The sequence below is a fragment of the Sebastes umbrosus genome, chromosome 6 (genome assembly GCF_015220745.1).
Source record: "Sebastes umbrosus isolate fSebUmb1 chromosome 6, fSebUmb1.pri, whole genome shotgun sequence".
Taxonomy (NCBI): Eukaryota; Metazoa; Chordata; class Actinopteri; order Perciformes; family Sebastidae; genus Sebastes; species Sebastes umbrosus.
In genome coordinates this window covers 11471835-11497714 of record NC_051274.1, presented here as the reverse complement: position 1 = coordinate 11497714, position 25880 = coordinate 11471835, and the positions used below count along the sequence as shown (strand labels likewise).

General features: G+C 38.1%; 4 protein-coding genes across 7 annotated transcripts; 2 read left to right on the top strand and 2 right to left on the bottom strand.

The window, feature by feature from the left end:
• Positions 1-873: 873 nt before the first annotated feature.
• Positions 874-7865, top strand: LOC119489449 (V-type proton ATPase subunit S1-like). The gene is made up of 10 exons (XM_037771915.1): positions 874-1064; positions 2872-2992; positions 4463-4537; positions 4635-4828; positions 4931-4968; positions 5098-5183; positions 5349-5575; positions 5687-5719; positions 6463-6700; positions 6849-7865. Exons 1-10 carry the CDS (start codon positions 889-891, stop codon positions 7059-7061), a joined length of 1401 nt encoding a protein of 466 aa, XP_037627843.1. The 5' UTR covers positions 874-888; the 3' UTR covers positions 7062-7865.
• Positions 7866-8163: 298 nt separating this feature from the next.
• Positions 8164-13726, top strand: LOC119489467 (protein pitchfork-like). 2 transcript variants are annotated; one of them, XM_037771947.1, is made up of 5 exons: positions 8164-8407; positions 8614-8712; positions 10325-10458; positions 12038-12155; positions 13489-13726. In XM_037771947.1, exons 1-5 carry the CDS (start codon positions 8258-8260, stop codon positions 13552-13554), a joined length of 567 nt encoding a protein of 188 aa, XP_037627875.1. In that variant the 5' UTR covers positions 8164-8257; the 3' UTR covers positions 13555-13726. The 2 variants fall into 2 exon arrangements, with proteins under 2 accessions (XP_037627875.1, XP_037627874.1); XM_037771946.1 differs by having other exon boundaries at positions 10322-10458.
• taf8 (TAF8 RNA polymerase II, TATA box binding protein (TBP)-associated factor) lies at positions 13692-23291 on the bottom strand. Of its 2 annotated transcripts, none has more exons than XM_037771939.1 (8): positions 23099-23291; positions 20732-20891; positions 19070-19168; positions 18917-18979; positions 18633-18757; positions 17484-17631; positions 16341-16483; positions 13692-14085 (listed from the first exon to the last, which is right to left on the bottom strand). In XM_037771939.1, the coding sequence occupies exons 1-8, from the start codon at positions 23144-23146 to the stop codon at positions 13945-13947; spliced, it is 927 nt and encodes a 308-aa protein (XP_037627867.1). In that variant the 5' UTR covers positions 23147-23291; the 3' UTR covers positions 13692-13944. The 2 variants fall into 2 exon arrangements, with proteins under 2 accessions (XP_037627867.1, XP_037627868.1); XM_037771940.1 differs by lacking the exon at positions 23099-23291 and adding an exon at positions 22890-23042.
• Positions 23292-24585: 1294 nt separating this feature from the next.
• On the bottom strand, positions 24586-25496 carry g0s2 (G0/G1 switch 2). 2 transcript variants are annotated; one of them, XM_037771949.1, is made up of 2 exons: positions 25367-25496; positions 24586-25252 (listed from the first exon to the last, which is right to left on the bottom strand). In XM_037771949.1, the coding sequence occupies exon 2, from the start codon at positions 25231-25233 to the stop codon at positions 24895-24897; it is 339 nt and encodes a 112-aa protein (XP_037627877.1). In that variant the 5' UTR covers positions 25234-25252; positions 25367-25496; the 3' UTR covers positions 24586-24894. The 2 variants fall into 2 exon arrangements, with proteins under 2 accessions (XP_037627877.1, XP_037627879.1); XM_037771951.1 differs by having other exon boundaries at positions 25353-25427.
• Between the last annotated feature and the right edge of the window lie 384 nt (positions 25497-25880).

The following is a 25880-nucleotide window of genomic DNA, read 5'->3' as shown; positions in this document are numbered from 1 at the left end:
ACAAAAGTGACCAACGTGTTATTCCATATTACATTGCACGTGTGCCACTCAGACAGGTTTAGCTAGTTTGTGTCCAGATTGAAGTAAATTAAACTATTCTTGAGTTTTTAATGTGACCAGAACAGAGTGGGGAGAGCTGCAGCCTGTGGTGGTGTTTGGTTTCTTAAAAAAAAAAAAAAGAAGACAAATATTGTTTTAGAATACATTTGATAATGATGTTGGCAAATTCATAGCCTAACATATTTTGTTGTTTTCCTGAAGGATGTTGACAAACAAAAAGGCTATCAAGACATTTAATGTCTGTATATTTTTCTAATATTTTTCTCTTGTGTTATTTACCCCTGGCTCTATTGTCATTGTTCTATTTTATAGATAGATAGATAGATAGATAGATAGATAGTAACTTTATTGATCACGAGGGGAATTCAAGTTTCCAGCATCACAGTTCCATAGTGCAAAACATGTTAGTAAAAAGGAAGTAAAAAAGATAGTAGTGCAAAGTACAAAGTACAAAAAAATATACCAGATATAAAAATACAAGGAGATGAAGAAAACTGTTAAGACTGAATATAGAGCAGGGTAACAGCTGGTATACACTAAAGTGAATATAGTGCAAAAGAGACTGTTAAAATAGCCTACTATTCCTTGTATACTGAATCTATATTTTGTTCTTTTGTTTGATTAATATAAATAAATAAATACATAAATAAAGCTAATGTTAGCTAGCTTGTGTCCAGATTGGGGTAAATCAAACTATTGTTGAGTTTTTAATGTGACCAGAACAGAGTGGGTGAGGCTGCAGCCAGTGGTGGTGTTTGGTGGAGAGGTTGGTTGAGAAGGAGGACAGCTGTGGGCGTGGCCGGATGACGTGAGCAGGAAGTGCTGCACATGACTGTCAGCTGGTTTGCGTCACGTGAGCAGAGCTTTGCGGAAAGAGGAAAAATGTCAGGACTGAGGTGCTCGAGTGGAGTGAGATTTATGGCTTATATTGCCTTTTTCTCCACCCTTTTCACCACAGGGAGTACCGCTGCTCAAGTGCCTCTTCTAATGTGGTCCAGTGACAGGTAATATTTACTTTATATTCATCAGTCAACTAAGAAGACTCAGTTAAACAGTCAACCTGCTGTTTGTCATGCTAATGCTGCTAACACTTGTTGCTAACTGTATCCAGATCAGACTAGCTGATCCACTTAAGATAGCTAAACTTCATAGTTTTAAGGCTAAAAACTGAATATGCAACGTTTGTTTTGACTCATTATACTCACTTTATTTGGTACAATTGTTGGGGGGGAAAAAGAGTCTCAAAACTGTGAAATTCTTGGTTGAAATCCAGAGCATTCCTCACAATTTCATGCATTTATTTGTTGCTTTCATACATAATGAAATGATCCAGTGATGTAGTGAGTTAGACTCTGGCATCTAAATGGATTACACTGCTTTTTTAGTGATCTGTATTACTCTCAGATGTGTTTATCAGCATGCTCATGTCATGTTTATATATATCTATATCTATATATAGATATAGATAATATAGATATATATTTGTTGCACTCTTCCCACTTTGTATTACAGTTGCTGCATAGCAATTTCCCTCGAGATAAATACAGTTTTATCTTATGGTTTTGCCAACATAATGTTACATAAATTGTTAGTAATCTTGTAGTGTCATAAATAGAATTGATGCACCTGTAAACTAAAGTTACTAAAACACATTTCGTACAGTAGGTACCACAGTGCCCCAATGAAGCAGACAGACATTAAACAGGAACAAACAGGCTGCTCATACAGAAGGAAAATATGAAAGTAGACTACTGTATGAGGTGGTTTGGTCAGAGGAAGAGTACATCTAGTTTCATTATGCCAACATTTTTTTTTGTATTTTAAGGGCAAATATCAGAGATAAAATAGATGAAAAGCTGTGGTTAGACAGGAGCAACTGACATGACTTTGTTTGGAGACATTTGTCTTTACTGTATAATGTTATGGCAGCTTTTTTTGTTTGTATTTTACACAACTGTTAATCGATTCCAATGTGAGTATATGGTGCATACTAATAACTGTAAAATAAACCTATGAATGTAGAACTTTTACTTTGAACTAGTATTTGCATGACAACAGATTTGATGTGTACCATTCAGTTGGCTGTAGAGATAATTTGACTTCACTGTTGGATTATTGTAACTAGGGGTGTAAGAAAATATCGAATATTATAATATTATGTTTTGTGATACTGTATTGATTTTCAAAACCACTGTATAGATTTTTAATAGTTACATGCAAAGATTAACTCAGTCAGTACTTTATTGCATTTGCAAAGAGATACACCCTCTCAAAGTAGTGCTATGATGTGCTATGTTTGGATTGTGATAAATGCAGATTCCACTGTTCAGACTGCATAGAAAACATATTTTACTCAGATTTTATGCATATAGTGGTGTGTTCTTTATACTGTGAATTTCTTCCTAAAATAAGATCACAATATGTCGCCTTGCTTACTGTATTGCAATATACCACAATAGATTGAATCGTAACCCCTGTATCATGATACATATTGTATCGCCAGATTCTTGCCAATACACAGCCCTTATTGTAACTCAGTCTGAATAAGAAATTAAATTTCAGTGTTATCTGTTGTTTTGACATAATTCCCTTGATGTTTGACAGTCTTGACTTAAACATAAATGGAATTTTGGTGGCAGTGATGCACTTGTTAATGAATTGATTTACTTTTGACACACAAGTCAAATGTTACGAGTGAGTGACGGCCTTTTGCAGGACAAAGGAAGTGAAGTGATGATTGTACTGACAACTGCAGTTAAGAACAATTATATAACATATCACAATTTGTCTTTATCTTTCCTGCATGTTTAGTCTACCACCACTGGCCTCACCTGCAGCCGGCCACATCACATCCAATGACCAGCTGGCTGCCTACCTCACCTCTGCCTTTGGCTCTGGCCCCCACACTGTGCTGTTGTTCCTGCAGGACAAGGTCAGGCCCTGAGACTTGAACACTATATTCCTGCTCTGCAGCAAACATATACAGTAATTACAGTATGTCACTTAACAAGTTGGAGCTAAGGGTGAAAACTAGGGTTGAGGAGAAGAACTACTCAGAGATCTTCATATATTTCACTGTGTTCATTTACTAGAAAGGTAGTCCTTGGATATGTAAATGGTGTAAAACAGTGTAGTAATGAGTCATGTGTATTTGCACTGCAGTGCAGTCCCATGTGACACTGTGTAACAGTCTTCTCACTCTGGTGTGACAGTGAGCCTTGGCATTACTTCCCCTTTCACAGTTCCTCTCCAACACATCCTGCGGGTTTTTTCCTCTGTGGTGGATCTTCATTGCTGTGACTGATTAATGGGATTGATTGCTGTTTTAGTTGTATTTCGGTTTTGATTGTATTAAGGGTGCTTTCACAAGCCATAGTCCGTTTGGCTAGTCTGAATCAGAGTGTGAAATTGATACTTTTGGGTCATTTTCTATTTAGTCTGGTTCGGTTTCACAGTGCACGAAGCGGACTAAATAATAAAAGAAATTTGCTGAGGGGCATGTACGAAGGAGCATATTTATCTCTTTCGTCTCAAGAGCTACCACTTCTGTGCAGGGAATAACGGACTTTAAAATATTGCTGTCTAATTTTTTTTTACTTAGTCTCACAACTGATATTCTGTGCACATGAATCCCTTCTCCAGTTTATCTGTAATGATCTTCGGCCCAGATGTCAAGCAAACATCGGACTTCTGCAGAAGTCCAGGTCATTCCTCTCCCACTCATGTTTGTTAACTTGTCATTTACCTGTGCCTAGGGCTGGGCGATATGGAGAAAAATCAGATATCACAATATTTTTTGATAAAATACTTCACTATTGACATGGCAACGATATTGTAGGGTTGACTATTTGACAAAATATTTACACAATCAAATTTTTGATAAATAATCATTTATAATGTGGATGTAAAGAGTGAATGGGTAAAGGCATAATAGAACAGCTAGAAAAGTCAGATAAGTTATCACTTTTCTTTAAACTACATCCCTTTACTATAATGCTTTAAAACCAGGAAAAGACACAGAGATTTTGATATCCAAAATCTAAGACATTATCTAGTCTCATATCACAATATTGATAAAATATTGATATATTGCCCAACCTGTGTCCATCTTAACAAATGCCCACACAGGCGCCTGCGTTTTGGTTCGCTTGCAAACGGTCAGAGACCACCTCTCACAAACGATCTTGGATCTTGTTTTGGTCCATACCAGAGTATGATTACTGCATTCACAACTGCCCCAACGAACCGCACCAGGGGTTGAACCGCACCAGGGGTTGAACCGCACAAGAGTTTGATTAAAACTGTCTAAATGTTGGTTTGTGAAAGTGCCCTAAGATACATATATTTTTCCACTTGTTGAATACTTGCTGAATTGTGCTATATTTTGTCCTTTTGTGTTCAGTTAAGCAAAGATGACTTCACAGTCTTTGGTGGAGTGTTTGGAAACAAGCAGGATAGTGTATTTCCAAACCTTGAGGTAGGTTTTCATAACTTTATACACGAGTCCTAAATGAACATGATTTTGTCAGACTATTTACTAATACTGACGATTCTTTCCACTCACTCCTCCTCAGGCTGCAGTGCAGTCTTCTTCGTCATCATTGACGCTCCCTGCTTTAGAGTGGTCGGACTCCTCTGCCCTCCCGGCTCTGCTGCAAGAGAAGCTGGGCGTCTCGCCTCTGCTTGTAGACGCAGACACTCTGTCACATCTCAGCATCAACACATCTGCCAGCAATCTACTGCTCATCAATCTTCCTTATTGCACTGGGTAAGACTTGTGTTCTGCAGCTTATCAGTCAATCTAAGTATAATGTTTCTCTTGTTTTTTTTACTCTGTGAAAATAAACATTTTTTATACCCTTTTTTATAGCGTGGACAAGTCTTGCAAGGAAGTCCTGCATGACAATGGTAAGTTTTAACTGTTAAGGAATTTCATTGTGTAAAAATATCAGCATTTTTGTCACTGTATAGTTGTAATCGTTTACCATTTTGTTGACATGCACAATGTGTAACTCAAGTGTATTTTGTATTTTACAGATGAGATTATTGGGAAAGTTCTGAGTATCATGAAAGACAAAAATGTCCCATATACCGCGATATACACAGGACTCAAGCCATCTCGAGTAAGATATCCTAACTAGTACATCATGTACCAGAAATGTACAAAAAACATTTTTTTTAATGATTTTCATCCTTACCGAACAACATATACAGTTAAACGTCAAACACACATGTCACGTGAAGACATAAAGCATTATAATATACATTTTGATTACTTATCTCTGCAGGTGATTTCAGAGAGATCTATGTCTATCCAGCCTGCGGGGCGGTCCTTGCTCCAAACAGCTGCGCCCGATGTCAAAGCGCCCATCATGTTCAATGTTTCTGGTAACCCTTGCATAATGCTTTGGGCTCAGAATCTCAACATCGGCCTCTCAAAGGATTCAGCGTGGACCGACCTTTCGGCACAAACACCTTCCTTGTCAGGATCCGTGTGCAACGGCACCAACTCACTGTGAGATGGCCAGCATGTTAGCGTTTAATGTGTTTATTCTAGAGAACTTCAGTTTTATGTTATTTAATGGAAAGGAGTTGTTTTTAATGTATTCTTCTTTTCTCACTTTAGGCTTGTCCTCGTGTATAAAAACGCTACACTAAGGTAAGGCAATACATCTCTAATTTATAGGAATATTTATACATTTTAGGAACTCTTTCTTAGCAAGAGTTTGATAAGAAGATCAATACCAATACTTGATATCGTATCTCTGTCCGAAGGCGACAAAATCCTCCTCCTCCTCTAAAGCTTTCTAATTAACGCATTATATCCATACACTGTATATAAAGTTGGACGACATGTCTCCACTTTCTACCACTGTACAGAAGTGAAACCAAAATATCCCGGATACGGGAGCTGCCATCTTGAGATTTTGACGTCATTTATAGCCAGAGTCTGCGCTGTAGTGATTGGGCGGTGGAGCCGCGGTATCGAGGTCACTCGACCGAACCAATCGCGAGCCGAGCACGGCCGCAGCTTGTCAGCGAGAGATTCACACCTGCCAATCATGACATTTCACTCCCTTTTTATAGCATCAAATAACTAATTAAAACCAAACTTTTCAGAAAAATGAACATACATCCGAGTGATACGAACTACACAGCTCTGTAACATCAATAACACTTCAATTTAACTGTAAAGTAGAAGATTTCTCTTTGCTAGGGGTAATATTTTTTAAAAATTAATTCAGACTTTGATTCTCACAAATCGTTGTTTAGGTCACATGAGGTTGGAAGGGTAACCAATAGTAACCATTTGTCCCATTTCTAGAAATAAATACTAGTTAGTCTTTTACACTTATATGCTGTCGTTGAGATACTCATCAACACTTTTCTGTTGATCTCCAGGTTTGCCATGAGTCAACGTTTCTATCCTGTGTCTGCACGGAACTGGTCCTCCTTGGACTCTGTGACACTGACATCAAACGGTCTAACTGCATCTTTTATTGGGAGCCGCAACATCTACGCCCCTGCAGAGTATTCCTACCACTGCCAGTCTGTCACCAGCTTCCGAGATGCTCTGCTTGTGCCAAACAACACCAACTCCAACACCACGCAGTGGAGGCTCAATTTTATCGACTTTCAGGTAAGACTATAGTGCTGCATTTTACATCCTGCCACTCAATATTCCTGCAGGAGTGCATCAAGCACTTTTTTTAATGGAGTGTTTTTAATAATAAGGTGTCTCTTTAGTCTTCCTGTTCATTGAGGGTTTTATGCATTTTCCGATACAGATTCAGGGCTTCGGTTTGGCCAACAGAACAGATTTCTCCTATGCCAATGACTGCGCAGGCTTCTTCACCGCAGGGATTTGGATGGGGCTGCTGACCTCACTGCTCATGCTGTACATTTTTGTGTACGGTCTGCACATGATCATGCAGCTAAACACCATGGATCGATTCGACGATCCCAAAGGTCCATCGATTTCAGTGCCTCAGTCGGAGTGAAGCGTTCCCGAACACACACACACTCCTCAGCCCTTCAGTGCCTCCGAGGAGAGTCCCTCCTTGTCATGTAGCTTTTGGTTCTTTTTCTTTGAATATATTTGTCCGGCACATGGACCTCTCCTCTGATATTCTCTCATGTGTGGTTTTCTTTCCTGAATCCTTCCACAGCTGTCTTTGGGATACTGTTATCTTGCAAGGCACATTCCATTTCATCTCTACGCATTTGAAAGTGCCAAAGTGGATGCACCTTTTTATAAGAGTTGATTTTGAGTGCCATGTGCTAAAAGATGTTTTTGTGCCACTGTTGGCCAGACACTGGCTATTTTCCCTCAAATAATTAGCAATAATTTCTCGTACTAGAGAATTTCTTCTGTGCCAACATGAATGTGATTGCTGGATGCTGTAGGACCGTGTCAGACCTCAGTTCTTACTTTTTTATTTTTCCAACTCTGTAATTTAAAGACTACTGGTCAAGAATGAAGTGCCTGTATATAAAGAGCAGATTATTGTTTGTGACTGTGTTTTGGAATTGCCTTACAAAAAGTATGCTGATACTTCACCTTGGATTAGACTAATCCAACTCAAGTGCCACCACTTAAATCCAAGATTTTCTTGACAAGTAATTTATTTATATGAAAAGGACTGTCTCTGCTTACCCTTAAAGTTTACCTCTTGCTTGCTTCGGGTTCATCAAAACATGTTATAACAGTGCCTCAGTTCTGCTTATCTCAAACAAATGAATGTGCAATTGCCATGACATGTACATTGTCTTTAATTGACAATAAAGATATCTATAAATTGTGATTTTATTGGGTTGTTTTCAATGCAAAGACACAAGTAATCTTTAATACCAACCAAGGAACCTGTGGTTTATATATATATATATATATATATATATATAATTTATTTATTTATATATATATATATATTTATTTATATATTTATATTTATATTTATATATATACACACATATAGTCATTATTTCTTGATATGGTATATATACCATATCAAGAAATAATAAAAATAACAATGCCATCAATTTGTGTAATTTGCATACCAACTCGGTTGCCATCGTTACAGCAAGTGAAAACACGATGACGTCATGGAAGGGGGAGACGGAGCTAACTGCGTGGTAGCGTCACTTTGCTTTTTCCTTTAAGTTTTCACTACTTTCTTGCCCACCGGTTGTTTCCAAAATGTCAGCAACTCCTGTCCAGAGAGTGGCTTTTGGCAGCTGTCAGGAGAGGAGAGTCTTTCCCCTCCATTATGCTCCAGACCGGCTGGGAAACCAAATGGCACGACCGGAAGCGTCACACGTCGGTCCTGGCTGCTATGACAACCATGAGGTTCGTCTCCTAATTAAACATCTGACAGCAACACATCTTTCTTTTCTTTTGTAGCATCATTTGTCCTTGCTTGACACGTCTTTGATACAGAAATCAAATGTGTTATTAAACCGTAGTTTGTAGGTCGTTTTGCTTTATGATGATACATGTATAGGCCTACCTGTTATATGATTATAGAGTTCTAAATATTTCTATTTTCTTCACAGTTTGGCACCCTACTCTATGACTTACAGAGGACACCGGGGAGTAAGAAAGGATATAGTCTCTCTGCAAGGACTGCAGCACGCTTTCCGCCCTGTAGCAAGGTAGTACATGAAACACATCACCATTACTTCAAATGATTCATTTGCTCTATATCAACCATAGGCCTAGGTCAGGGGTCAGCAACCTTTACTATCAAAAGAGACATTTCAGGCAACAAAAAAACAATCTGTCTGGAGCCGCAAAACATTTGAGCATTGCGATGAAGGTAACACAGTTTATAGTCTAAGTATATAGTATATAAGTCTAATGCAGTGAGGGCCCAAGTGCAAAAGAGAAAAAAAAGTCGTAATATTACGAGAATAAAGTCATAACTTTACGAGAAAAGAAATCGTAATATTACGAGAATAAAGTCCAAACTTTACGAGAAAAAAGTCGTAATAATACGAGAGTAAAGTCATAACTTTACGAGAAAAGAAATCGTAATATTACGAGAATAAAGTCAGAACTTTACGAGAAAAAAGTCGTAATAATACGAGAGTAAAGTCATAACTTTATGAAAAAAAAGAAAAAATAACACGTAAAATTACTGCTTTATAATATTATGACTTTATTTTCATAATATTACGTCTTTTATCTCGTAAACCTATGATAGGTATTATATTTTTTTTTCCTCAATGTGGCCCTAATACTCCGTCGTACCATAGACCTACAACAATGATAAATAAAAATGAAAATGTAAACAAAAAACAGTTATTCATTTTTTCCATTTTTATAAATCCACAGGGAGCCACTGGAGAGGGGGTAAAGAGCTGCAGGTGGCTCCGGAGCCGCAGGTTGCTAAGAGACCCCTGGCCTAGGCCTACTGAGCACATAGTTGATGTTAGCTTTAAAGGGGCATTCCACCGATTTTACACAAGAGGACAGTGGTGAAATGTAACTAAGTATATTTAGTCAAATATTGTACCCTAGTACAATTTTGATGTGCTTGTACTTACTACATGTTATGCTACTTTATACCTCTACTACTCCCCTACAAGCCAATATTGTACTTTGTAGCCTACATTTATCTGATAATTTACTTACAAAGCAGATTCTGCAGATTTACTTAATTTACTTAATATTATCTTCCATTTCTGTTAATAGATCCCCCTTAATGCTACACACTGTTCCTTTAATACAAAATATAGATCAACTGATAAATTATGTATTATTACGAATTAAGCTGCCGGGTAGTAGCCTATATAAAGTAGATGAAGTTAGCCCACCTTTACCAGCTGCAACATTAAAGTGATGAACATATTAATGCATCAATAAGTAGTTCTGATGTGGGCCATTCTGCATAATGCATAATTGTACTTTCAGTACTTTAAGTAGGCGTGTATTTTGATGCTGTAATACTTTTGTACTTTTACTTGAGTATGATTTTGATTGCAGGACTTTGGACTATTGTATAAGCTCTTCATATATGTTGTGTGCAAGAAAAAAAACATTTGTAAAGTAACTAGTATCTAGTACTTGAGTAAATGTACTAAGTTTCATTCCACCACTGCTAAAAATCAGGACATATTGGCCACCTCTGCTTTGATTTCACCTTTTGTTGTAAAATCTGTCTCCTGTGAGTCCCCCGACTTTATGGAAGTGCAGTGCTAAATGGCTGGAATACCTGTGCAACATGTCAAGTTTAATTTAATTTTGTCCACTTTCTATCAGCAGAAAGCGACCCCATCCCCACAGCAGTACCAGCATGATCAAAGCCGGTCCAGAGTCCCCCCTCCGGGCAAAACACCTTTCGACTCAACCACACAGAGGTTCAAAAGCGTGTCATGTACAACTCAGGACAGCCCAGGGTGAGACTGAGACACACACACACACACACACATACACACACACAGACACACAGCGGTGCTGAACTGAGCTGACACATGTTTTTTTTTCTATCACATTGATACATTGATATTGATACATCACTTTTCCAAAATGGTTTGGTTATATCTTTCAAGTCTCAAGTCTCCCTCGAGACATCATCCCCCCGTTCACCCATATACCAACCCATGAACTCCGAGTTCTCGGTGTAGATAACAACAAAAATTATAATTCACAAAATTATAATAATAATAATGAAAATAAATGAAATTACTTGTATATATATATTTATATAAATTCCCACATGTTGAAATGCATACATTCCAGCCTGCTTGACAAAAAGGGGGTACAGTCTCATTGGTAAATGTTAAATTCAAGTTTACGGTCTTGATTGGTCTTGATTCCAAAAATGTTAGGTATAAATCCCAGATTTTATGAGAGATATGACTTTTTTGTGTGATTGTGTATGTAAGCTTTTCAATCGCTATACAGGAAAAAAGCGTATTAATCCAAAGGTTCAAAGATGGACAACAAGCAGTTTGACAATGTCTAGTAATTAGGGCTGCACGATTATGGCCAAATGCTAATCACGATTATTTTGATCAATATTTAGACCACGATGATTATCATGATTATTCATAGATATTAGAGACAAAATATTTTTATTGCTATTTCACATTTAAATAAACAGAGCGCTGCTTTCACTTCCATGTTATGCTGCAACTGTCCAACCATCAAAAATTCGAAATGTTATCCTTATGTTATACTAATGTCATATTTTGTGGTTATTTGCATAAAAACAAATTTCAAATGATTAGGAAATAAATTATTGTATTTTATTTAAATATTTGCTTTCATTAAAACAAATATTGGCATTAGTAGTTATAATTATATATCATAAGTTGCTAGTGTTAGGAAGTTAAACGGGTCATATTTATCTCTCTAATATCTATTTTATATCCCTGTGAAAACATCTCCTTCAAACAACTGGATTTATTCAAGTTTCTTGCCAAAAACTACATTTTATAAGATTACATTTGAACGCATCATGAAAGCGCTATAATTTACCATCGCCCGATACTCATTTTTACTGAGTAGAGCTTGAACGCACCACAATGTACACCATGCTGTCGGCAGATGAGCCAGTCACTATGATTACTCTGAGCAGCATCATGGGCACGAATTCCAATACAATAAAAGTCTAATTGTTAGTTGTTCCCCTGCGGCTTATTTTGGACTTGCAGTTGTTACAAATTGCAGCTTTGTCTTCTTCTCTCACGCTGAAGAACTTCCACACCGACATGTTGTGTGTGTGTGTGTGTGTGACGTTACTGACTGTGCCGCTGTGTGCCGACATAAAACCATCGCTTGACAACTGCACATGAAAAAAAATTATATATGACACTTCTGAAAACCTGACAACTCTTCAATGGTGCTTAACTGAATTTTAGAGCAAATGAAACTCTGTATTTGGAAATATTTGAACAAATGAGCTTGAGGGATCCCAAATTTTCTTTAAGATTTTCAAAGAACGAGCTGACAGATATTAATTTTGTGATATAGGCCTGGGACCTACGATCATAATGAAGTGACAAACAGGAAAGTGAGCTGGCCGAAGTGCTTCGGGAGCCCAGACTGGTCCAGAATGCCTCAGATCGAGAAGAAGTCACTCCGGGTGAAGGTAAGGTTTTAACTCCAAAATGTAAAACAAATTGAAAGGGGTTCATACATGCAAATACAGCTTGAGGATATTTTCTATTTTATTATTTATTATTTATGAACTTTTTTTCCACATACTATTCTATCACTTTTTAAAAATTCTATGCTATGACTATTTTATCACTTTATTCATAATACTGTACTATGACTTTTTTCGATATACTATATTATGACTTTTTTATCACTTTTTTCAACATACTATGCTATGACTTTTTTATCGCTTTTTTCCCACATACTATTCTATCACTTTTTTAAAAATACTATGCTATGACTATTTTATCACTTTATTCATCATACTGTACTATGACTTTTTTCGGCATACTGTACTATGACTTTATCACTTTTTTTGCCCATACTATACTATGACTTTTTTATCACTTTTTTCGGCGTACTATACTATGACTTTTTAATCACTTTTCTCGACACACTATACTATGACTTTCTGATAACTTTTTTCGATGTAATATACTATGACTTTTTTATCACTTTTTTCGATGTAATATACTATGACTTTTTTATCACTTTTTTCCGACATACTATACTATGGCTTGTTTTTCGACATACTATACTGACTTTTTTTTTCGACATACTATAGTTTGACTTTTTTTCGACATACTATACTACAACTTTTTGCATCTTGTCATAGTATAGAATGTTGAAATAAGTAATAAAAAAGTCATAGTATGTTAAAAAAAAGTTATAGGATGTCGTAAGGTTGATAAAAAAAGTAATGGTATAGTATGTCGAAAAAAGTCATAGTATAGCATGTTGAAAAGAGTAATAAAAAGTCAGTCATTTTAGTGACAAACATGACTTTTTCAACATACTATTCTGACTACTTTGAGTATTTTTAAGGCATACTATGACTTATTTTCAACATACTGTGACTTTTTATGAAATTTGCGCTTTTTTTAAAATGAAAAACAAAGCACAGAGAAGCTCTGATTACAACACACACAGGGAGAGCAACTTCATTCTCTGCTCAGGTAGACATTACTCCACTATATCAATGCTCTGAATCCCATATATACAAACTTTAATCCACAGAGATTCGAGTGGTAAATCTCATCTATGTCTCGGCAAGAACGCGAATAAGTGCTTTTCCCTAAATGTCAAACTGTTCCTTTAGAGTTTGCTGTGCCGAACAAAAAACATGTTTTGAGAATTGTAACCGATCCTGAATCCTATACAAAATGACATACAGCTGCTAAAAAGTGCATGATTTTCTCATAGGAATTCTATGTGGCGGATATTCATAATGTATCTTGCAATAATGCTGTTTTGTTTTCTTTCAGATGAGCAGTGAAAAGGAGTTCCTGAAGCACAGGAGCAGAGTAGCCTACCTGAGTTTATACTATTAATTCTAAAGCTGATGGATGTAAACCCATTGTGGCACTGATGTAAGATGGTGCATTTGCCACATTATTTACCTGAACTTTTACTGTCAATTTACTGGAATGAAACTGTTGCCAAGATAGTTGGAGATCTCAAGAGTTATAAAAAAAAAGAAAATTGTTTTTTTTATTCACAAAATGACTGGATTCCTATATGGTTTGTATATTACATCATAATGTTGCTTACAAAGGGAGTGCTTGCTGAAAAGATTACAGTTAACACAAAAGAAAGTTTTCTCTCTCAATAGAAGTCAGTCAGTATACAAAAAGCCAACAGCAGTACTGGTCCCAGCTCACACTCTGAAAGCACCAACCACTGTGGCAAATGTGAGTCTGTTGCTTCAAGGTGGGTCCCACTCATTTCTTCCTCCTCACTTTGGGTTTTTTGACCGGCCGAAGGTACGGGTTGTCGATCACGTTGTCCTCAGCGGCCTTTGCGGAAGGAACAACTCCACCGGGAGGAAGCATGGAGTTTTCTTTGTCAGCTCCTGGATCATCCTGAGTGAGGGAAACGGAAAAAAGATGGAAGTGATCATTGTTGAACACTTCTATACTCGCACATCACATTTAGTATGAATAGTTTGACATTTTAGGAAATTAGTTTATACGCTTTGTTGCAGAGAGTAAGATGAGCAGATTGTTACTATTCATGGATAACACAGTGGTATGAATCTTATCAACAAACTCTGCAATAAAGTGAATAAGCGTATTTCCCAAAATGTTGAATTATTGCTTTAATTTCAAATTCAATCGAGTATCAATGACCATATAGACCCTTTTACTGTAGATGTCACCAAAAAAATGCGCTTGCATGTTGGCAACGGAAGTGGTGTTTTGCCCCAAACATCCAGACGAGTTAGCAAGCTTTAAACCATAACGAGCATGAAAATGTCTGGTTGTTACGTGTTTGATTGTCAGAATCGATATTCCGACAGGATCACGACCATTCAGAGCAACAGGTGTTTCGGTTTAACGAGTGACCATGGTTACATTCAGCCGAATGCGTCATGGTTGCTCGTAGTGACGACAGCTGTTGAAAACACGAACAGAACATGTAGGTGTCCTCGTAAAAGCCTTCAATCAATTTTAAATACATACTTGTGTGTTTATTATCTACAAATATTCACGCAAGTTACCCCGAGCAACCACGGACGGAGAGTTCCCGGTTAACTGTCACTCATCGAAACACTGGAGGTGTCTATGGCTGCAAGTTATTAAACGTGTTGACTATCACGACCGAAAAAATGCCTGTGTTTGTAGCACCCGTTTTAAAACTCGAACTCTGAGTCTATGCCATGGTATTTGACATTCTGTATATGACCACAGATAACGGAGTGATAATGTAAGCATCTAGTGACATGTATGCTCGTAATTTCTCGCTGGTGTAAAGTTACGCTAAAGGTTTCTCCAAGAAATATGTGTATATATCTGGTCACTGAATATTGGGCCATTTGCTAATGTCATCTACCCACTAACGAATAGCACGCGGATCAGGAAAGTCGATTGTTTAGGCTGCATTCGTGATTTTTGGTGGTTAATGCCCTTGCGTAGTTTGACAAGCTATTGAACTCCACCGTTCTTCCGTCCGTCATCATTGTTTAGAAACTATAAAAGGGTCTATAAAAGCCACTCAGAAGAGCATATAAATGGCTGACCTTGTGCACTTAAGCGATAGCTTACGACAGGGCGTGGTAGGTTATATGTTGCCAATCATCAACAATGTCAATATGAAGGTTATAGACCCATTTCAATTTAAATAGTCCTGCTCAATCTACTCCTCCATAGAAGTTATAATTAAATGTTTCCATTTTGTAGCTTTGTTACTTTATATCTGTAACCTGTACCGATCCCCACCGTGACCCTGTCGCTAAGCAACATTGATAACACATTAGTCTAAGGTTTTTTTTCTCAGATGCAGAGTGATACTGAAAGTGCAGAAGAATTTGACGTCATAGCCTTGGTACGTGGTTATTATATCATAGCTATGAACCAATCAGATTGCTTGATTTGAGCTCCCCATTTTATAATCTGAAATTACCTCTCAATAGTATAAGCATGTTTATTTGAAAAGGCAAATTGGATTCTTTAAAGTCAGATTTACTCTATTAGTTTTTGAGGTTTTTATATCATTCTGTAGCTTCACAGTGATGTTCCTCATGTATTCAAATTCCAACTTTCAAATTTTGGTCAATGTATGCATGTTTTAGTGTCAAAATGCTATTTTCCCAAGCCCTTCTAAAAACGTTTTCCTATGTGACCTGACGTAGGTGTCTGCATGATGACGCTGCTACATGTACCGTATACTGTATATACATCCTTATAGTCAGTGTAGTAACGTTACATACAGCAACTTAGATGGCGATCGGATGATACCACTTTGGGGAAGCAGACATTTTTATATCTGTAATTTTATGATAGAATATCCCCAGTCCTCTGAACAAAACAGCAATCCACATCCCTGGCGCTCAACCCTACAGTAGATGTTCATAATAGAGCTTCTGTATATTCTACATCGAAAAATAACTAGTGCTCCTGGAGGCCCTACATGAAATTAAAGAGATAGATTTGATACTTGGTACCGGTAAGTAAATCTGACATTAATGAATTTGCCTTTTCTAATAAATATGCTCAAATGTGTGGAAATAGTGGCATATTCCCAGGAAGTTATCATTTTAAAATCTCTGGGAACTCAGAGAGACCATGATGATGATGAAAACACAGACATTGGGTATGTTCCAGAAGTAAAGACTTACATTGAGGATGTTTCCTGCTGTGTTCTCGCTGTCTGTCTGGTCGTCCTGCTCAGAGGAGTCTGTCTCCTCCAGAGTCTGCAATTCCAGCTCCGAGGGCAGGAGGGCGCTTAGATATGGGATGGTGCTTGGTTGTGCTGCGATCACTGAAAACACATTCACAGAGATTAGTAGTAGGGACGATAACGATTAATCGACGATTGATTAATTAGTCGTTAAGAATTTGAATGAGCACATGAAATTCAATCAATGTATCAAATAAAGATCTGAAATATAAAAAAAACGTGTAGTCTCCTATTATATTCTAGATATCAGTAGATTGGTGTATTTACAAAGCATGTTTCAATGTCTCGCATTCGCAACCAGGCGATGCACGGAGAGGCGGCGGAGGTGGCCACGCCGAACCCACAGGCTGAAGTTGATGCGCCCGAAAAGTCCAAATTTATTGAAAAAAGACGTAATCATTTCCAATTTTCACAACATGTTTTTATCAAACAAAATATCCTGCTTCAATCCATATTTAGTGCCATTTAGCCTTTCAAAAACATTTTCACTGTGGTCAAAAACTGTTCACTCTCCCACATGCATCTATTAACGGGGCGGTCTAGCAGCAATCTAACAGCACCATAAATTACATTCATATAACCACAATAGCACAAAATCACATTTTCCCATCTTGTTATGGTGATAACTTCTTGAAAATAAGATGATAGACATCTATTCTCTCATTGCAGCATTACATTTTGTTGTTTTTGATCATCTTTCTTATAAAACTAAGCGGAGATCATTTTTTATGAGCATGTAATCCGATATTCAATGTGTTTAATAAATCTAAGCCTCTACATCTTTATATGTTTCATAAGCTATGCAATGCTGTCAGAGAATAAGCAATATGTTGTTGTGGAATTAAAGCTTTGATTGAGGAAAAAAATGCATTTGGTATAAGCAAAATGTTTATTTTTTAAATTATGATTAATCGATTGATTGATCGTTAATGTGATCAATTATCGATTCAATTTGCAACCCTAATTAGAACCCATGTAACAGAAAAATTACAGACATGCTGGCTTACAGAGAACAAGACAGACTTGAATGCGTAAACAACATATTGCAACCGATTTTTGAAATACAGGTGGAATCACTCACATGGGAAGGCAGTGATGTCGTCTTTGAAGAGGCTCTGAGTTTCTCCGGTCTTGGCCATGAAGCGTGTGAGCGCTCGCTCCACGTCTCTCCTCTGACTTGCTGCCTTCTCTCTCACCACTTGGTAGTCTGACACAGGCTCTCTGAACGTCTGAGTGCAGAAAGGAAAACACATCTCACACATAACTCACTTTCTGAATTTCATCTGTTACACATAATAAAGGGTTTGCTGATTGCTGCCCTGATGGCAGTGTTGAAACTGAAGGGTGTTTTCATGTTATTCAGGGGGAGTAAATAGTATACCTGATTTAATGTTCATATGTATTATTAGGGCTGTCGATCGATTAAAATATTGAATCGCAATTAATCACATGATTGTCCATAGTTAATCGCAAATTAATGGCATCATTTTTTATCTGTTCAAAATGTACCTTAAAGGGAGATTTGTTAAGTATTTAATACTCTTATCAACGTGGAGTGGGAAATATGCTGCTTTATGCAAACATATGTATATATTTATTATTGGAAATCAATTAACAACACAAAACAATGATAAATATTGTCCAGAAACCCTCAAGGGTACTGCATTTAGCATAACAAATATGCTCAAATCATAACATGGCAAACTGAAGCCCAACAGGCAACAACAGCTGTCAGTGTGTCAGTGTGCTGACTTGACTATGACTTGCCCCAAACTGCATGTGATTATCATAAAGTGGGCATGTCTGTAAAGGGGAGACTCGTGGGTACCCAATAGATCGCATTTTCATTCACATATCTTGAGGTCAGAGGTCAAGGGACCCCTTTGGAAATGGCCATGCCAGTTTTTCCTTACCAAATTTTAGCCTAAGTTTGGAGCGTTGTTTAGCCTCTTTCACAACAAGCTAGAATGACATGGTTTTCTAGTTCCTTAGGTTTTCTAGTTTCATATGATGCCAGTGTCTTCACTCTAGCTTTAAAACTGAGCCCGATACAACCTATAAATGGCAAGTTGCATTAATGCGTTAAAGAAATTAGTAGCGTTAAAACGGATTTGCGTTAATGCAATATTATCGCGTTAACTTTGACAGCCCTAAATATCACCAAAGGAAAATGACATTAGTTCAGAGTTTGTTTAAGGATCTCTATAACAACCAAGAAAAGTTGACTCACGGGTGTTTTGATGTAGGTGTGAGGGTCAGGGAACTCTGGGAAGTGGCTGGGGATGTGAGCCGGATGTGTGCGTTTCTGTCCGGCTGACAGAGCTTTGGGAGTCACAGGTGAGTTGGTCACTGGAGCTGAAATTAAAAATCCAAACACCAAGAAAAAAAATTAAGTTCACACATCTATGTTAATTTTTTTAGTGATCATATTAGAATCAATGTAGAAAGTGAGACTACGATTACCAGTCAATTTCATAATCTATACTAGCACTGGAAGGTAGAGTGGCTACTTACGGGCAGTTATAACCATCCTCTGTGATCTCTTGGCATACACAGGCAGGGTGTCTGCTTTGAAACCTGCAGTGTCACAAACAGATTAAATCTGTGTTACCTTGTGTTAGCAATGCATACTTTGGTATTGTCCTGTTGGTGTCCTCCAGTACCTACCCATTTCAATGAGCGTGACCACTGCATCTGACAGGGTTGGGATGCTTCTGGCTGTGTGTTCACAATAAGCTTTAGCACACCGACCTATTTCAGTTATGTCTGGAAAAGGGACAAAAAAAACCCATTGGTGCTTAGAAAAGCATTTTGCAGATATAACAACTGGATGGGTCATTGAAAAAATTTGATTTAATTTCTGTTTGCAGGAATCATCAACAAATGCATTTAGTCATTTTGGACATATTTTTCAGAATCAGTATACATCATTCAAATAATAAGTGCACACTGCTGCTGAACTCAGAGTATCATGCAGTGTAAAATGCCATAGGCATTCAGGAAGTGCCCTGTCTTATGTTGCGTTCACAACAACTTTACTCGCACGAGTTGAACCGCCCGGATCATTTGTGTTCATTCGCGTCATTCGCATTAGACACGCTAGAGAGAAGGAGCTTGTCTCCATAGATACCAACAACTTTTCTTTCCGCCATCAACCATGGAAGAAATAACCACCGTTGCTGGTTTGTAAATGTTGTGGAAGTCCCAGATATGTCGGAAAACCAAACACCATCGTGTCTAGGTTCATAACATCACCCCGAGGGCGCTCTGAATTTCACAGAGCTGTATTCAAGTACAGTTCCATTGCAAGCCGCATTTCGCTACTGTGGTATGAACCCAAAGTAAACAGATTGTGCTGTAATTTAATTGCAATAAATGGATCAAAATGATGCCAAAATAACTCAATAATGATGTTGATTTGTAAAAAGTCTGAATTCATGCTTTGTAAGGGCCGGCCGCAAGATTACAAGCAGACTACTTTTAAAATGCTTGTTTTCTGAATGGGGTTTGGATCGATCAGTGCCAGGCTGTCCTAACATTGCAGCTGCTCCATCAATACTCAAGATAACATCATCTAGGCATAAATATGACCGCAACGTTGTTGTTAACGGATCAAAAGTATGCCGAAATACTTTTTTTTTTTAAATGTCTGAATTCATGCTTTGTCAGGTCTGTCCGCGAGCCGACAAGCAAACAACTTTTAAAATGAAAAAAATCGCAGCTCTGGGCGTCTGCAAACGGCCACAATAAGTTTGTCCTCCATCTATGACAACGTCAGGATGTCAGTGACGAGAATCTCAGGAGAATCTCAATGCTGATGGGTTTTCACAACACAGTATCACATGAATTTCTCACTCCAGTGGGAAAATTTCATCTCGGGCAAATAGACGCCCGAAGCGAATTCGCGGATACTCTGAACTTCTCTGTGCTGTGTTTATATTGCCGGGCCAGCCGTACGTGTCTTTTAATGCGTGTGGGCGTGCCCCTGGATAGCTAATCGCCACCGCTCTGAATATCAAATTTAGCATCTTCAAGAAGGGTCAGTACATTCAATTTATGCATTTACTTGATCATGATTTGAAGTGCCTTGACCGAGGATGCTGGGATTGTTGATGTAGTGCATTGTTATAGGTTTATAATAAGGTTTTCTAAACTTAACTAAAGGCTAAACTGATGAGGGCAAGTTGGTCTAAAACATTTGGTGAATAAAGCACGGTGCCCTGGAGAAGAGTTGTGCGCTGTGTTTTAATTTTAATACACACAAATATTAAAATAGGCAGCTCTGAGGAAAGAGAACATGGACACATCTACTTTAGGATTCATACTTACAGCTCTGCATCATCTCAGTGAGTGTCTCCACTGCTGCCTTCTCCGCGCTCTCAAAGCCGCTCTCTGTCAGGAGGGCACTGACAACAACCTGCAGGGTTCGACGTCGGGCCAGGTGGTAGTTCTCTGCAGGGCTGGTAGCTGCTTTACCACCACTCCCACGCTGAAAAACAGACATCAACCAAATTATTGAGAATATAAAAACATTACCACAGTATTATCATTTTATATATATGGCTTGTATCTCCTATTTGGCTGAGTTAACTTAGGAGAAACTCCTAAAAATAAGGGGGTGTCAGTCCTACCTTCAGGACTCCTAAGTCTTTGATCTGGAGACATTCCCAAAGTATTTTAGCTCTACAAGGTCCTCAGTCTAAGTAGAGAAGTTAAAGTCAGACCAGAGGACTCCTAGTCACCGAGACCTGCTCACAATCAGCCAAATGCTGCAGTTAATGTGTCTCATTGTGTCAGCATTTACTAGTTGACAGTGGTGGAAGAAATACTCACGTCCATTACTTGAGTAAAAGTTAGAAGTACCATGGTCTAAAAGTACTCCATTACAAGTAAAAGTCCTGATTCAAATTGTTATTTAAGTAAAAGTACACAAGTACTTTTTTGAAGTATCAAAACTACAATAACTCATTATGCAGTAAAATGTTCCCTTGCCCATGTTCCCCAGTGTTGTACTATTATATATGATGTTTTGGATTAATATTAAATGGTAAATGGACTGCATTTCTATAGAGCTTTTTCTAGTCCACCGACCATTTAAAGCGCTTTACAACACATGTCTACAATATTTGTCTCTGAGATGTAGTGGAGTAGAAGTAGTTGCACAAAAGGGAAATACTCAACTAAAGTACAAGTACCTTGAATTTGTACTTAATGACAGAACTTGAGTAAATGTACTTAGTTACATTCCACCTTTCATGCTGTTTTTTTTATTATAGAAAATTATATTATTCATTTTTTATCACAAACGAATACATGCTAGTGCATTATGATGTTGCAGTTCGTCAAATTGGAGCCAATTTTGCATTAGACTTTTATAATATTGAGTAGATTAGTATATGTTTATATGAAAAAGCCTATAAGTGTTAAATAAAGGTAATAGTGTAAAAAGTACAACATTTCCCTCTGAAATGTAGAGGACTAGAAGTTTAAAGTAGCATAATATGGAGGTAAGTGCAAGTAAAGTACAAGTATGTAAACATTTTAAAGTACTTGAGTAAATATACTTAGTTACATTCCACCTTTCATGCTGTTTTTTTATTATAGAAAATGATATTATTTAGTTTTTATCACAAAGGAATACATGCTAGTGCATTATGATGTTGCAGTTCGTCAAATGGAAGCCAATTTTTACATTCGACTTTTTTATAATATAATATTGAGTAGTATATGTTTTTATGAAAAAGCCTATACGTGTTAAATAAAGGTAATAGATAGATAGATATATAGATAGATAGATAGTAACTTTATTGATCCCTAGGGAAATTCAAGTTTCCAGCATCACAGTTCCATAGTGCAAAAACATGTTAGTAAAAAGGCAGTAAAAAAGTTAGTAGTGCAAAGTACAAAAAAAAATATACCAAATATAAAAATACAAGGAGATGAAGAAAACTGTTCAAACTGAATATAGTGCAGGGTAACAGCTGAGAGACTGTTAAACATGAGTATAGTGCATTATTATCTATCCTGCAGACCGTCCTCCAGAGTGTAAAAAGTACAACATTTACCCCTGAAATGTAGAGGACTAGAAGTTTAAAGTAGCATAAAATGGAAGTAAGTGCAAGTAAAGTACAAGTATGTAAAGATTGTAAAGTACTTGAGTAAATGCACTGCTGCTGGTTGGCAGGGTTGACCTGCAGGAGCACATGTAGCTACTCATTAGCAGGTGTGACGTTAAAGGATAACAAACACAAACAAATGAACCCAGACTAACAAACCTACTATACATATCGTGCTATTGACACTGTTAGCGTGTAAAGGCGGCTATACAGTCTGTACAGAAACATGCCCACAACGTGCAAAATGCAGCCAACACATGCAGACATGTGTCCAGACAGACAGACAGACAGACAGACAGACAGGGAGGTGTTCAGTCATTCTCTCTAACATTTACAGACACATTAACTCTATAAACGGGGACACAGCTAACCTTGTCGTCTGTGCTGAAGTACAGCAGGTTCATTGTGGATTCAACACCAGGTATTTTAAGTTATTAGTCCTTGTTGAGAGAGACACACTCAACACAGACGAGTCTCTTCCAAATGGCTGCTGACTGCTAACAGCTAGCTAAACATTAGCCACCTAGCATCACAGCTAGCTCAGTTAGCTTCATCCTGCTAGTTAGCTACAGCCTCTTACCGCTCCTGCGTTCAGTGAACCTCCCGATGCCACCGCAGGATCCGCCATCTGTAGTTTGTTTGTGCTCTGCTCGTCGGATTAAACTTATTTTGCTTTATAGAGACAGAAGGTTTGTGTTTGTCTGACGGCCGTTTTAGCCTAGCAGCCGGTAGTAAACACTGTGTGAGTTTATGTCGTCATTTCCGTCACGCCGACGGAAGTTGTAATAAACCCGGACCATATTTACTACCGCCCCCTCGTGGCTGTATGTTAGTGATGGGAATTTCGGCTCTTTTTAGTGATCCAGATCATTTGGCTCAGCTCACCAAGAAGAGCCGGCTCTTTCAGCTCCCAAACGGCTCTTCACTGTGCCACTTCTGCCTTTTATAATTCAACCAAATTTAGCGCTGTTTTGACCTATGATTAGTATGTGTGCAGATATATCACTTAAATTATTCAATATAATTATACTAAACCTTATAATTTCCAGAATATCATCATTTTATATGCTGCTTCGGTTCCGACTGTCACTCATCTTGTCTGCTATCCACGCACCGCACTCCTCTCTCTCTTTCTCTCCTCCTCTCCCTCTTGCTCTGTACCTGTAGACCGTCAGCACGGCGTGCACCCCCGCCCCTCCCTGCTAGATCGTATGATCCTTGTCTGTCATCACCTGATTGGTCGCACGGATGTCAATAACACAACATTCAGTCACAGTCAGTGCATGGAGTGCATGGAGTACCCGTTGTGCGGAGAAGATCGTCCTGTCATTCTATCTAGAATTAATTAAAGAAAAAGAGCCGGCTCTTGGAACCGGCTCGTTCGTGACCGACACATCACTAGTGTATGTAGAATTACACCTGCTACATTTTCAATGTGTCAATCACATATCCAGGTTTAATTAATTTTCCTCACTAAATATAGACTTGTGGGCAGCGGTGGAGTGTAACTAAGTACTTTTACTCATGTAATGCACTTTTAAATTTTAGGTACTTTGCTTGAGTTGTCTATTTCCATTTTATGCAACTTCATACTTCTACTCCACTACATCTCTTAGGCAAATATTGTACTTTTTACTCCACTACATTCGTCTGACAGCTTTAGTGAGGCCTACTACTTACTTTTCAGATTACATTTGCACTGCTGTAGATTAAACTACCCAATATAAAGTAGTTCTATCATAAACAACCATCACATTTAATAGTAAAACACTGGCAGGGACCTTTTTTTCTGCAGAATGAGTAGGGTACTTTTACTTTTGATTAAAAGCAAATTTTGCTGATGATCTTTTTTATTTGAGTAAAGTTCTGAATGCAGGACATTTACTTGTAATTGAGTATTTTCACAGTGTGGTATTACTACTTTTACTGAATACTTCCCAACACTGCTTGAGAGAGATGCTGGTGCTAAGATACAGCTTACAGCAGGAACAATGAAAATACATCTATTTGATCTTTTTGCAACATGTAAGGGCTACATAACTCTAAAATGAGACCTGAATCAGTTGCTACCTGAAAATAGTTTTATTAGAGTGTAAAATTAATTAAATCACACACATTACACATTTTCCCCAACACATTCATCAAGTCACATCCACAAATATCTGCTGCCCAGCAGCCAGACATCACTGCACCATACAGTTTTCAGTGTATCCACTCATTTTTTGCCAGACACCAGGGACAAATTGCATATTTAACAAAATCTGACACAATAAAATGAGAGCAAAGAGACAAGTTCAAAGTGGTGATTTAATTTACCACCATTACCATCAACATTGCCATTGTCGTGTCCATTTACATCAGGGGGGCAGGGTTTCTTTAAGACGCATGTAAGCGGTAGGAGCTTCTCCGCCTAGCCAACACATGTTTGGCCTTGGCCTCGATCACTTCCGTCTCCAGCACGTCCTCAACTTCAGGGCTAACCGACTCCAACACCTCCTCCTCCTTTTCCTTCTTCTTCTCCATGATCAGCTCTGCTGGTGCGTCCTCGACAGTATCCTGTTCCATAAACGGCAGGAACACAGTTTCCACCAGTCCACCGACGAGTCCGAGCATTGCCAGAGTGGAGCCAAGTATGTAGATCTTCAGCATGCTCCGGCTCGGCCTCTGGTTTAGCATCTCCTTAGCGAACGGGATGATCTCGCCAATGGTTTCCATAGTGAGCTGTTTGATTAGTCTGTTGAAGGAAAACACAGAACTCTTTTGATTTAGTGTTGATAACAAAGCACTTTGGAAACTTAAATCAATCTTTCTATACATAAAATGCTGATACTGACAGGCTGATACTCACTCAGAAACAAACTCTGAATCCTTCTCAGTGTTCGGCCCAGTCAGGGATTGGCAGGCAAAGACGAGAGCAGATCCTGCAATTTAAACACAAGTGGAGCCAGGTTAACTCCCACAGTGGCTACAGAATGCATATTCATGAGGCTATTGCAATTGCTTTTTGGAGATCTGGGCTTGTTTGGGTAAAAGGGCATGGGTTTTCAAGGACAAGAAGTGAAGTAAATATTCCCTGTAGGTGAAACTGTGCATGAGGTTTGTATGTGTTGCAGCAGATACAGATACATATCTCAAAAAGACCTCCAACCATGCAGCGATCCTGAAACAGAATGATGAATAAATCATATAAGCATTCAAATACTTCCCATATTATTGAACATTGAACAACATGAGGGGTTCATGTGCTTCATTGTTACCATCAACATTGATCCTCGTCAGGAGAGGTGAATAGTGTCCAATCATAGCATGTGAATGTGTAAAGCCAGTCCCATTTATTGGCTGGAAGGCATTGTTTGACATCT

Bases quoted from the DNA above. Each gene is read 5' to 3' on its own strand.
- LOC119489449 (XM_037771915.1), top strand. From the start codon at position 889: ATGACTGTCAGCTGGTTTGCGTCACGTGAGCAGAGCTTTGCGGAAAGA. The intron at 4,538-4,634 runs GTAGGTTTTCAT...ACTCCTCCTCAG, and splicing joins GTGTATTTCCAAACCTTGAG to GCTGCAGTGCAGTCTTCTTC. The intron at 5,576-5,686 runs GTGAGATGGCCA...TTCTCACTTTAG, and splicing joins TGCAACGGCACCAACTCACT to GCTTGTCCTCGTGTATAAAA.
- LOC119489467 (XM_037771946.1), top strand. From the start codon at position 8,258: ATGTCAGCAACTCCTGTCCAGAGAGTGGCTTTTGGCAGCTGTCAGGAG. The intron at 10,459-12,037 runs GTGAGACTGAGA...TTTGTGATATAG, and splicing joins ACAACTCAGGACAGCCCAGG to GCCTGGGACCTACGATCATA. The intron at 12,156-13,488 runs GTAAGGTTTTAA...GTTTTCTTTCAG, and splicing joins AGAAGTCACTCCGGGTGAAG to ATGAGCAGTGAAAAGGAGTT.
- taf8 (XM_037771939.1), bottom strand. From the start codon at position 23,146: ATGGCGGATCCTGCGGTGGCATCGGGAGGTTCACTGAACGCAGGAGCG. The intron at 19,169-20,731 runs GTAAGTATGAAT...TCCCTTTTCCAG, and splicing joins CACTGAGATGATGCAGAGCT to ACATAACTGAAATAGGTCGG. The intron at 17,632-18,632 runs GTGAGTCAACTT...TTCTGCACTCAG, and splicing joins ACACCTACATCAAAACACCC to ACGTTCAGAGAGCCTGTGTC.
- g0s2 (XM_037771949.1), bottom strand. From the start codon at position 25,233: ATGGAAACCATTGGCGAGATCATCCCGTTCGCTAAGGAGATGCTAAAC.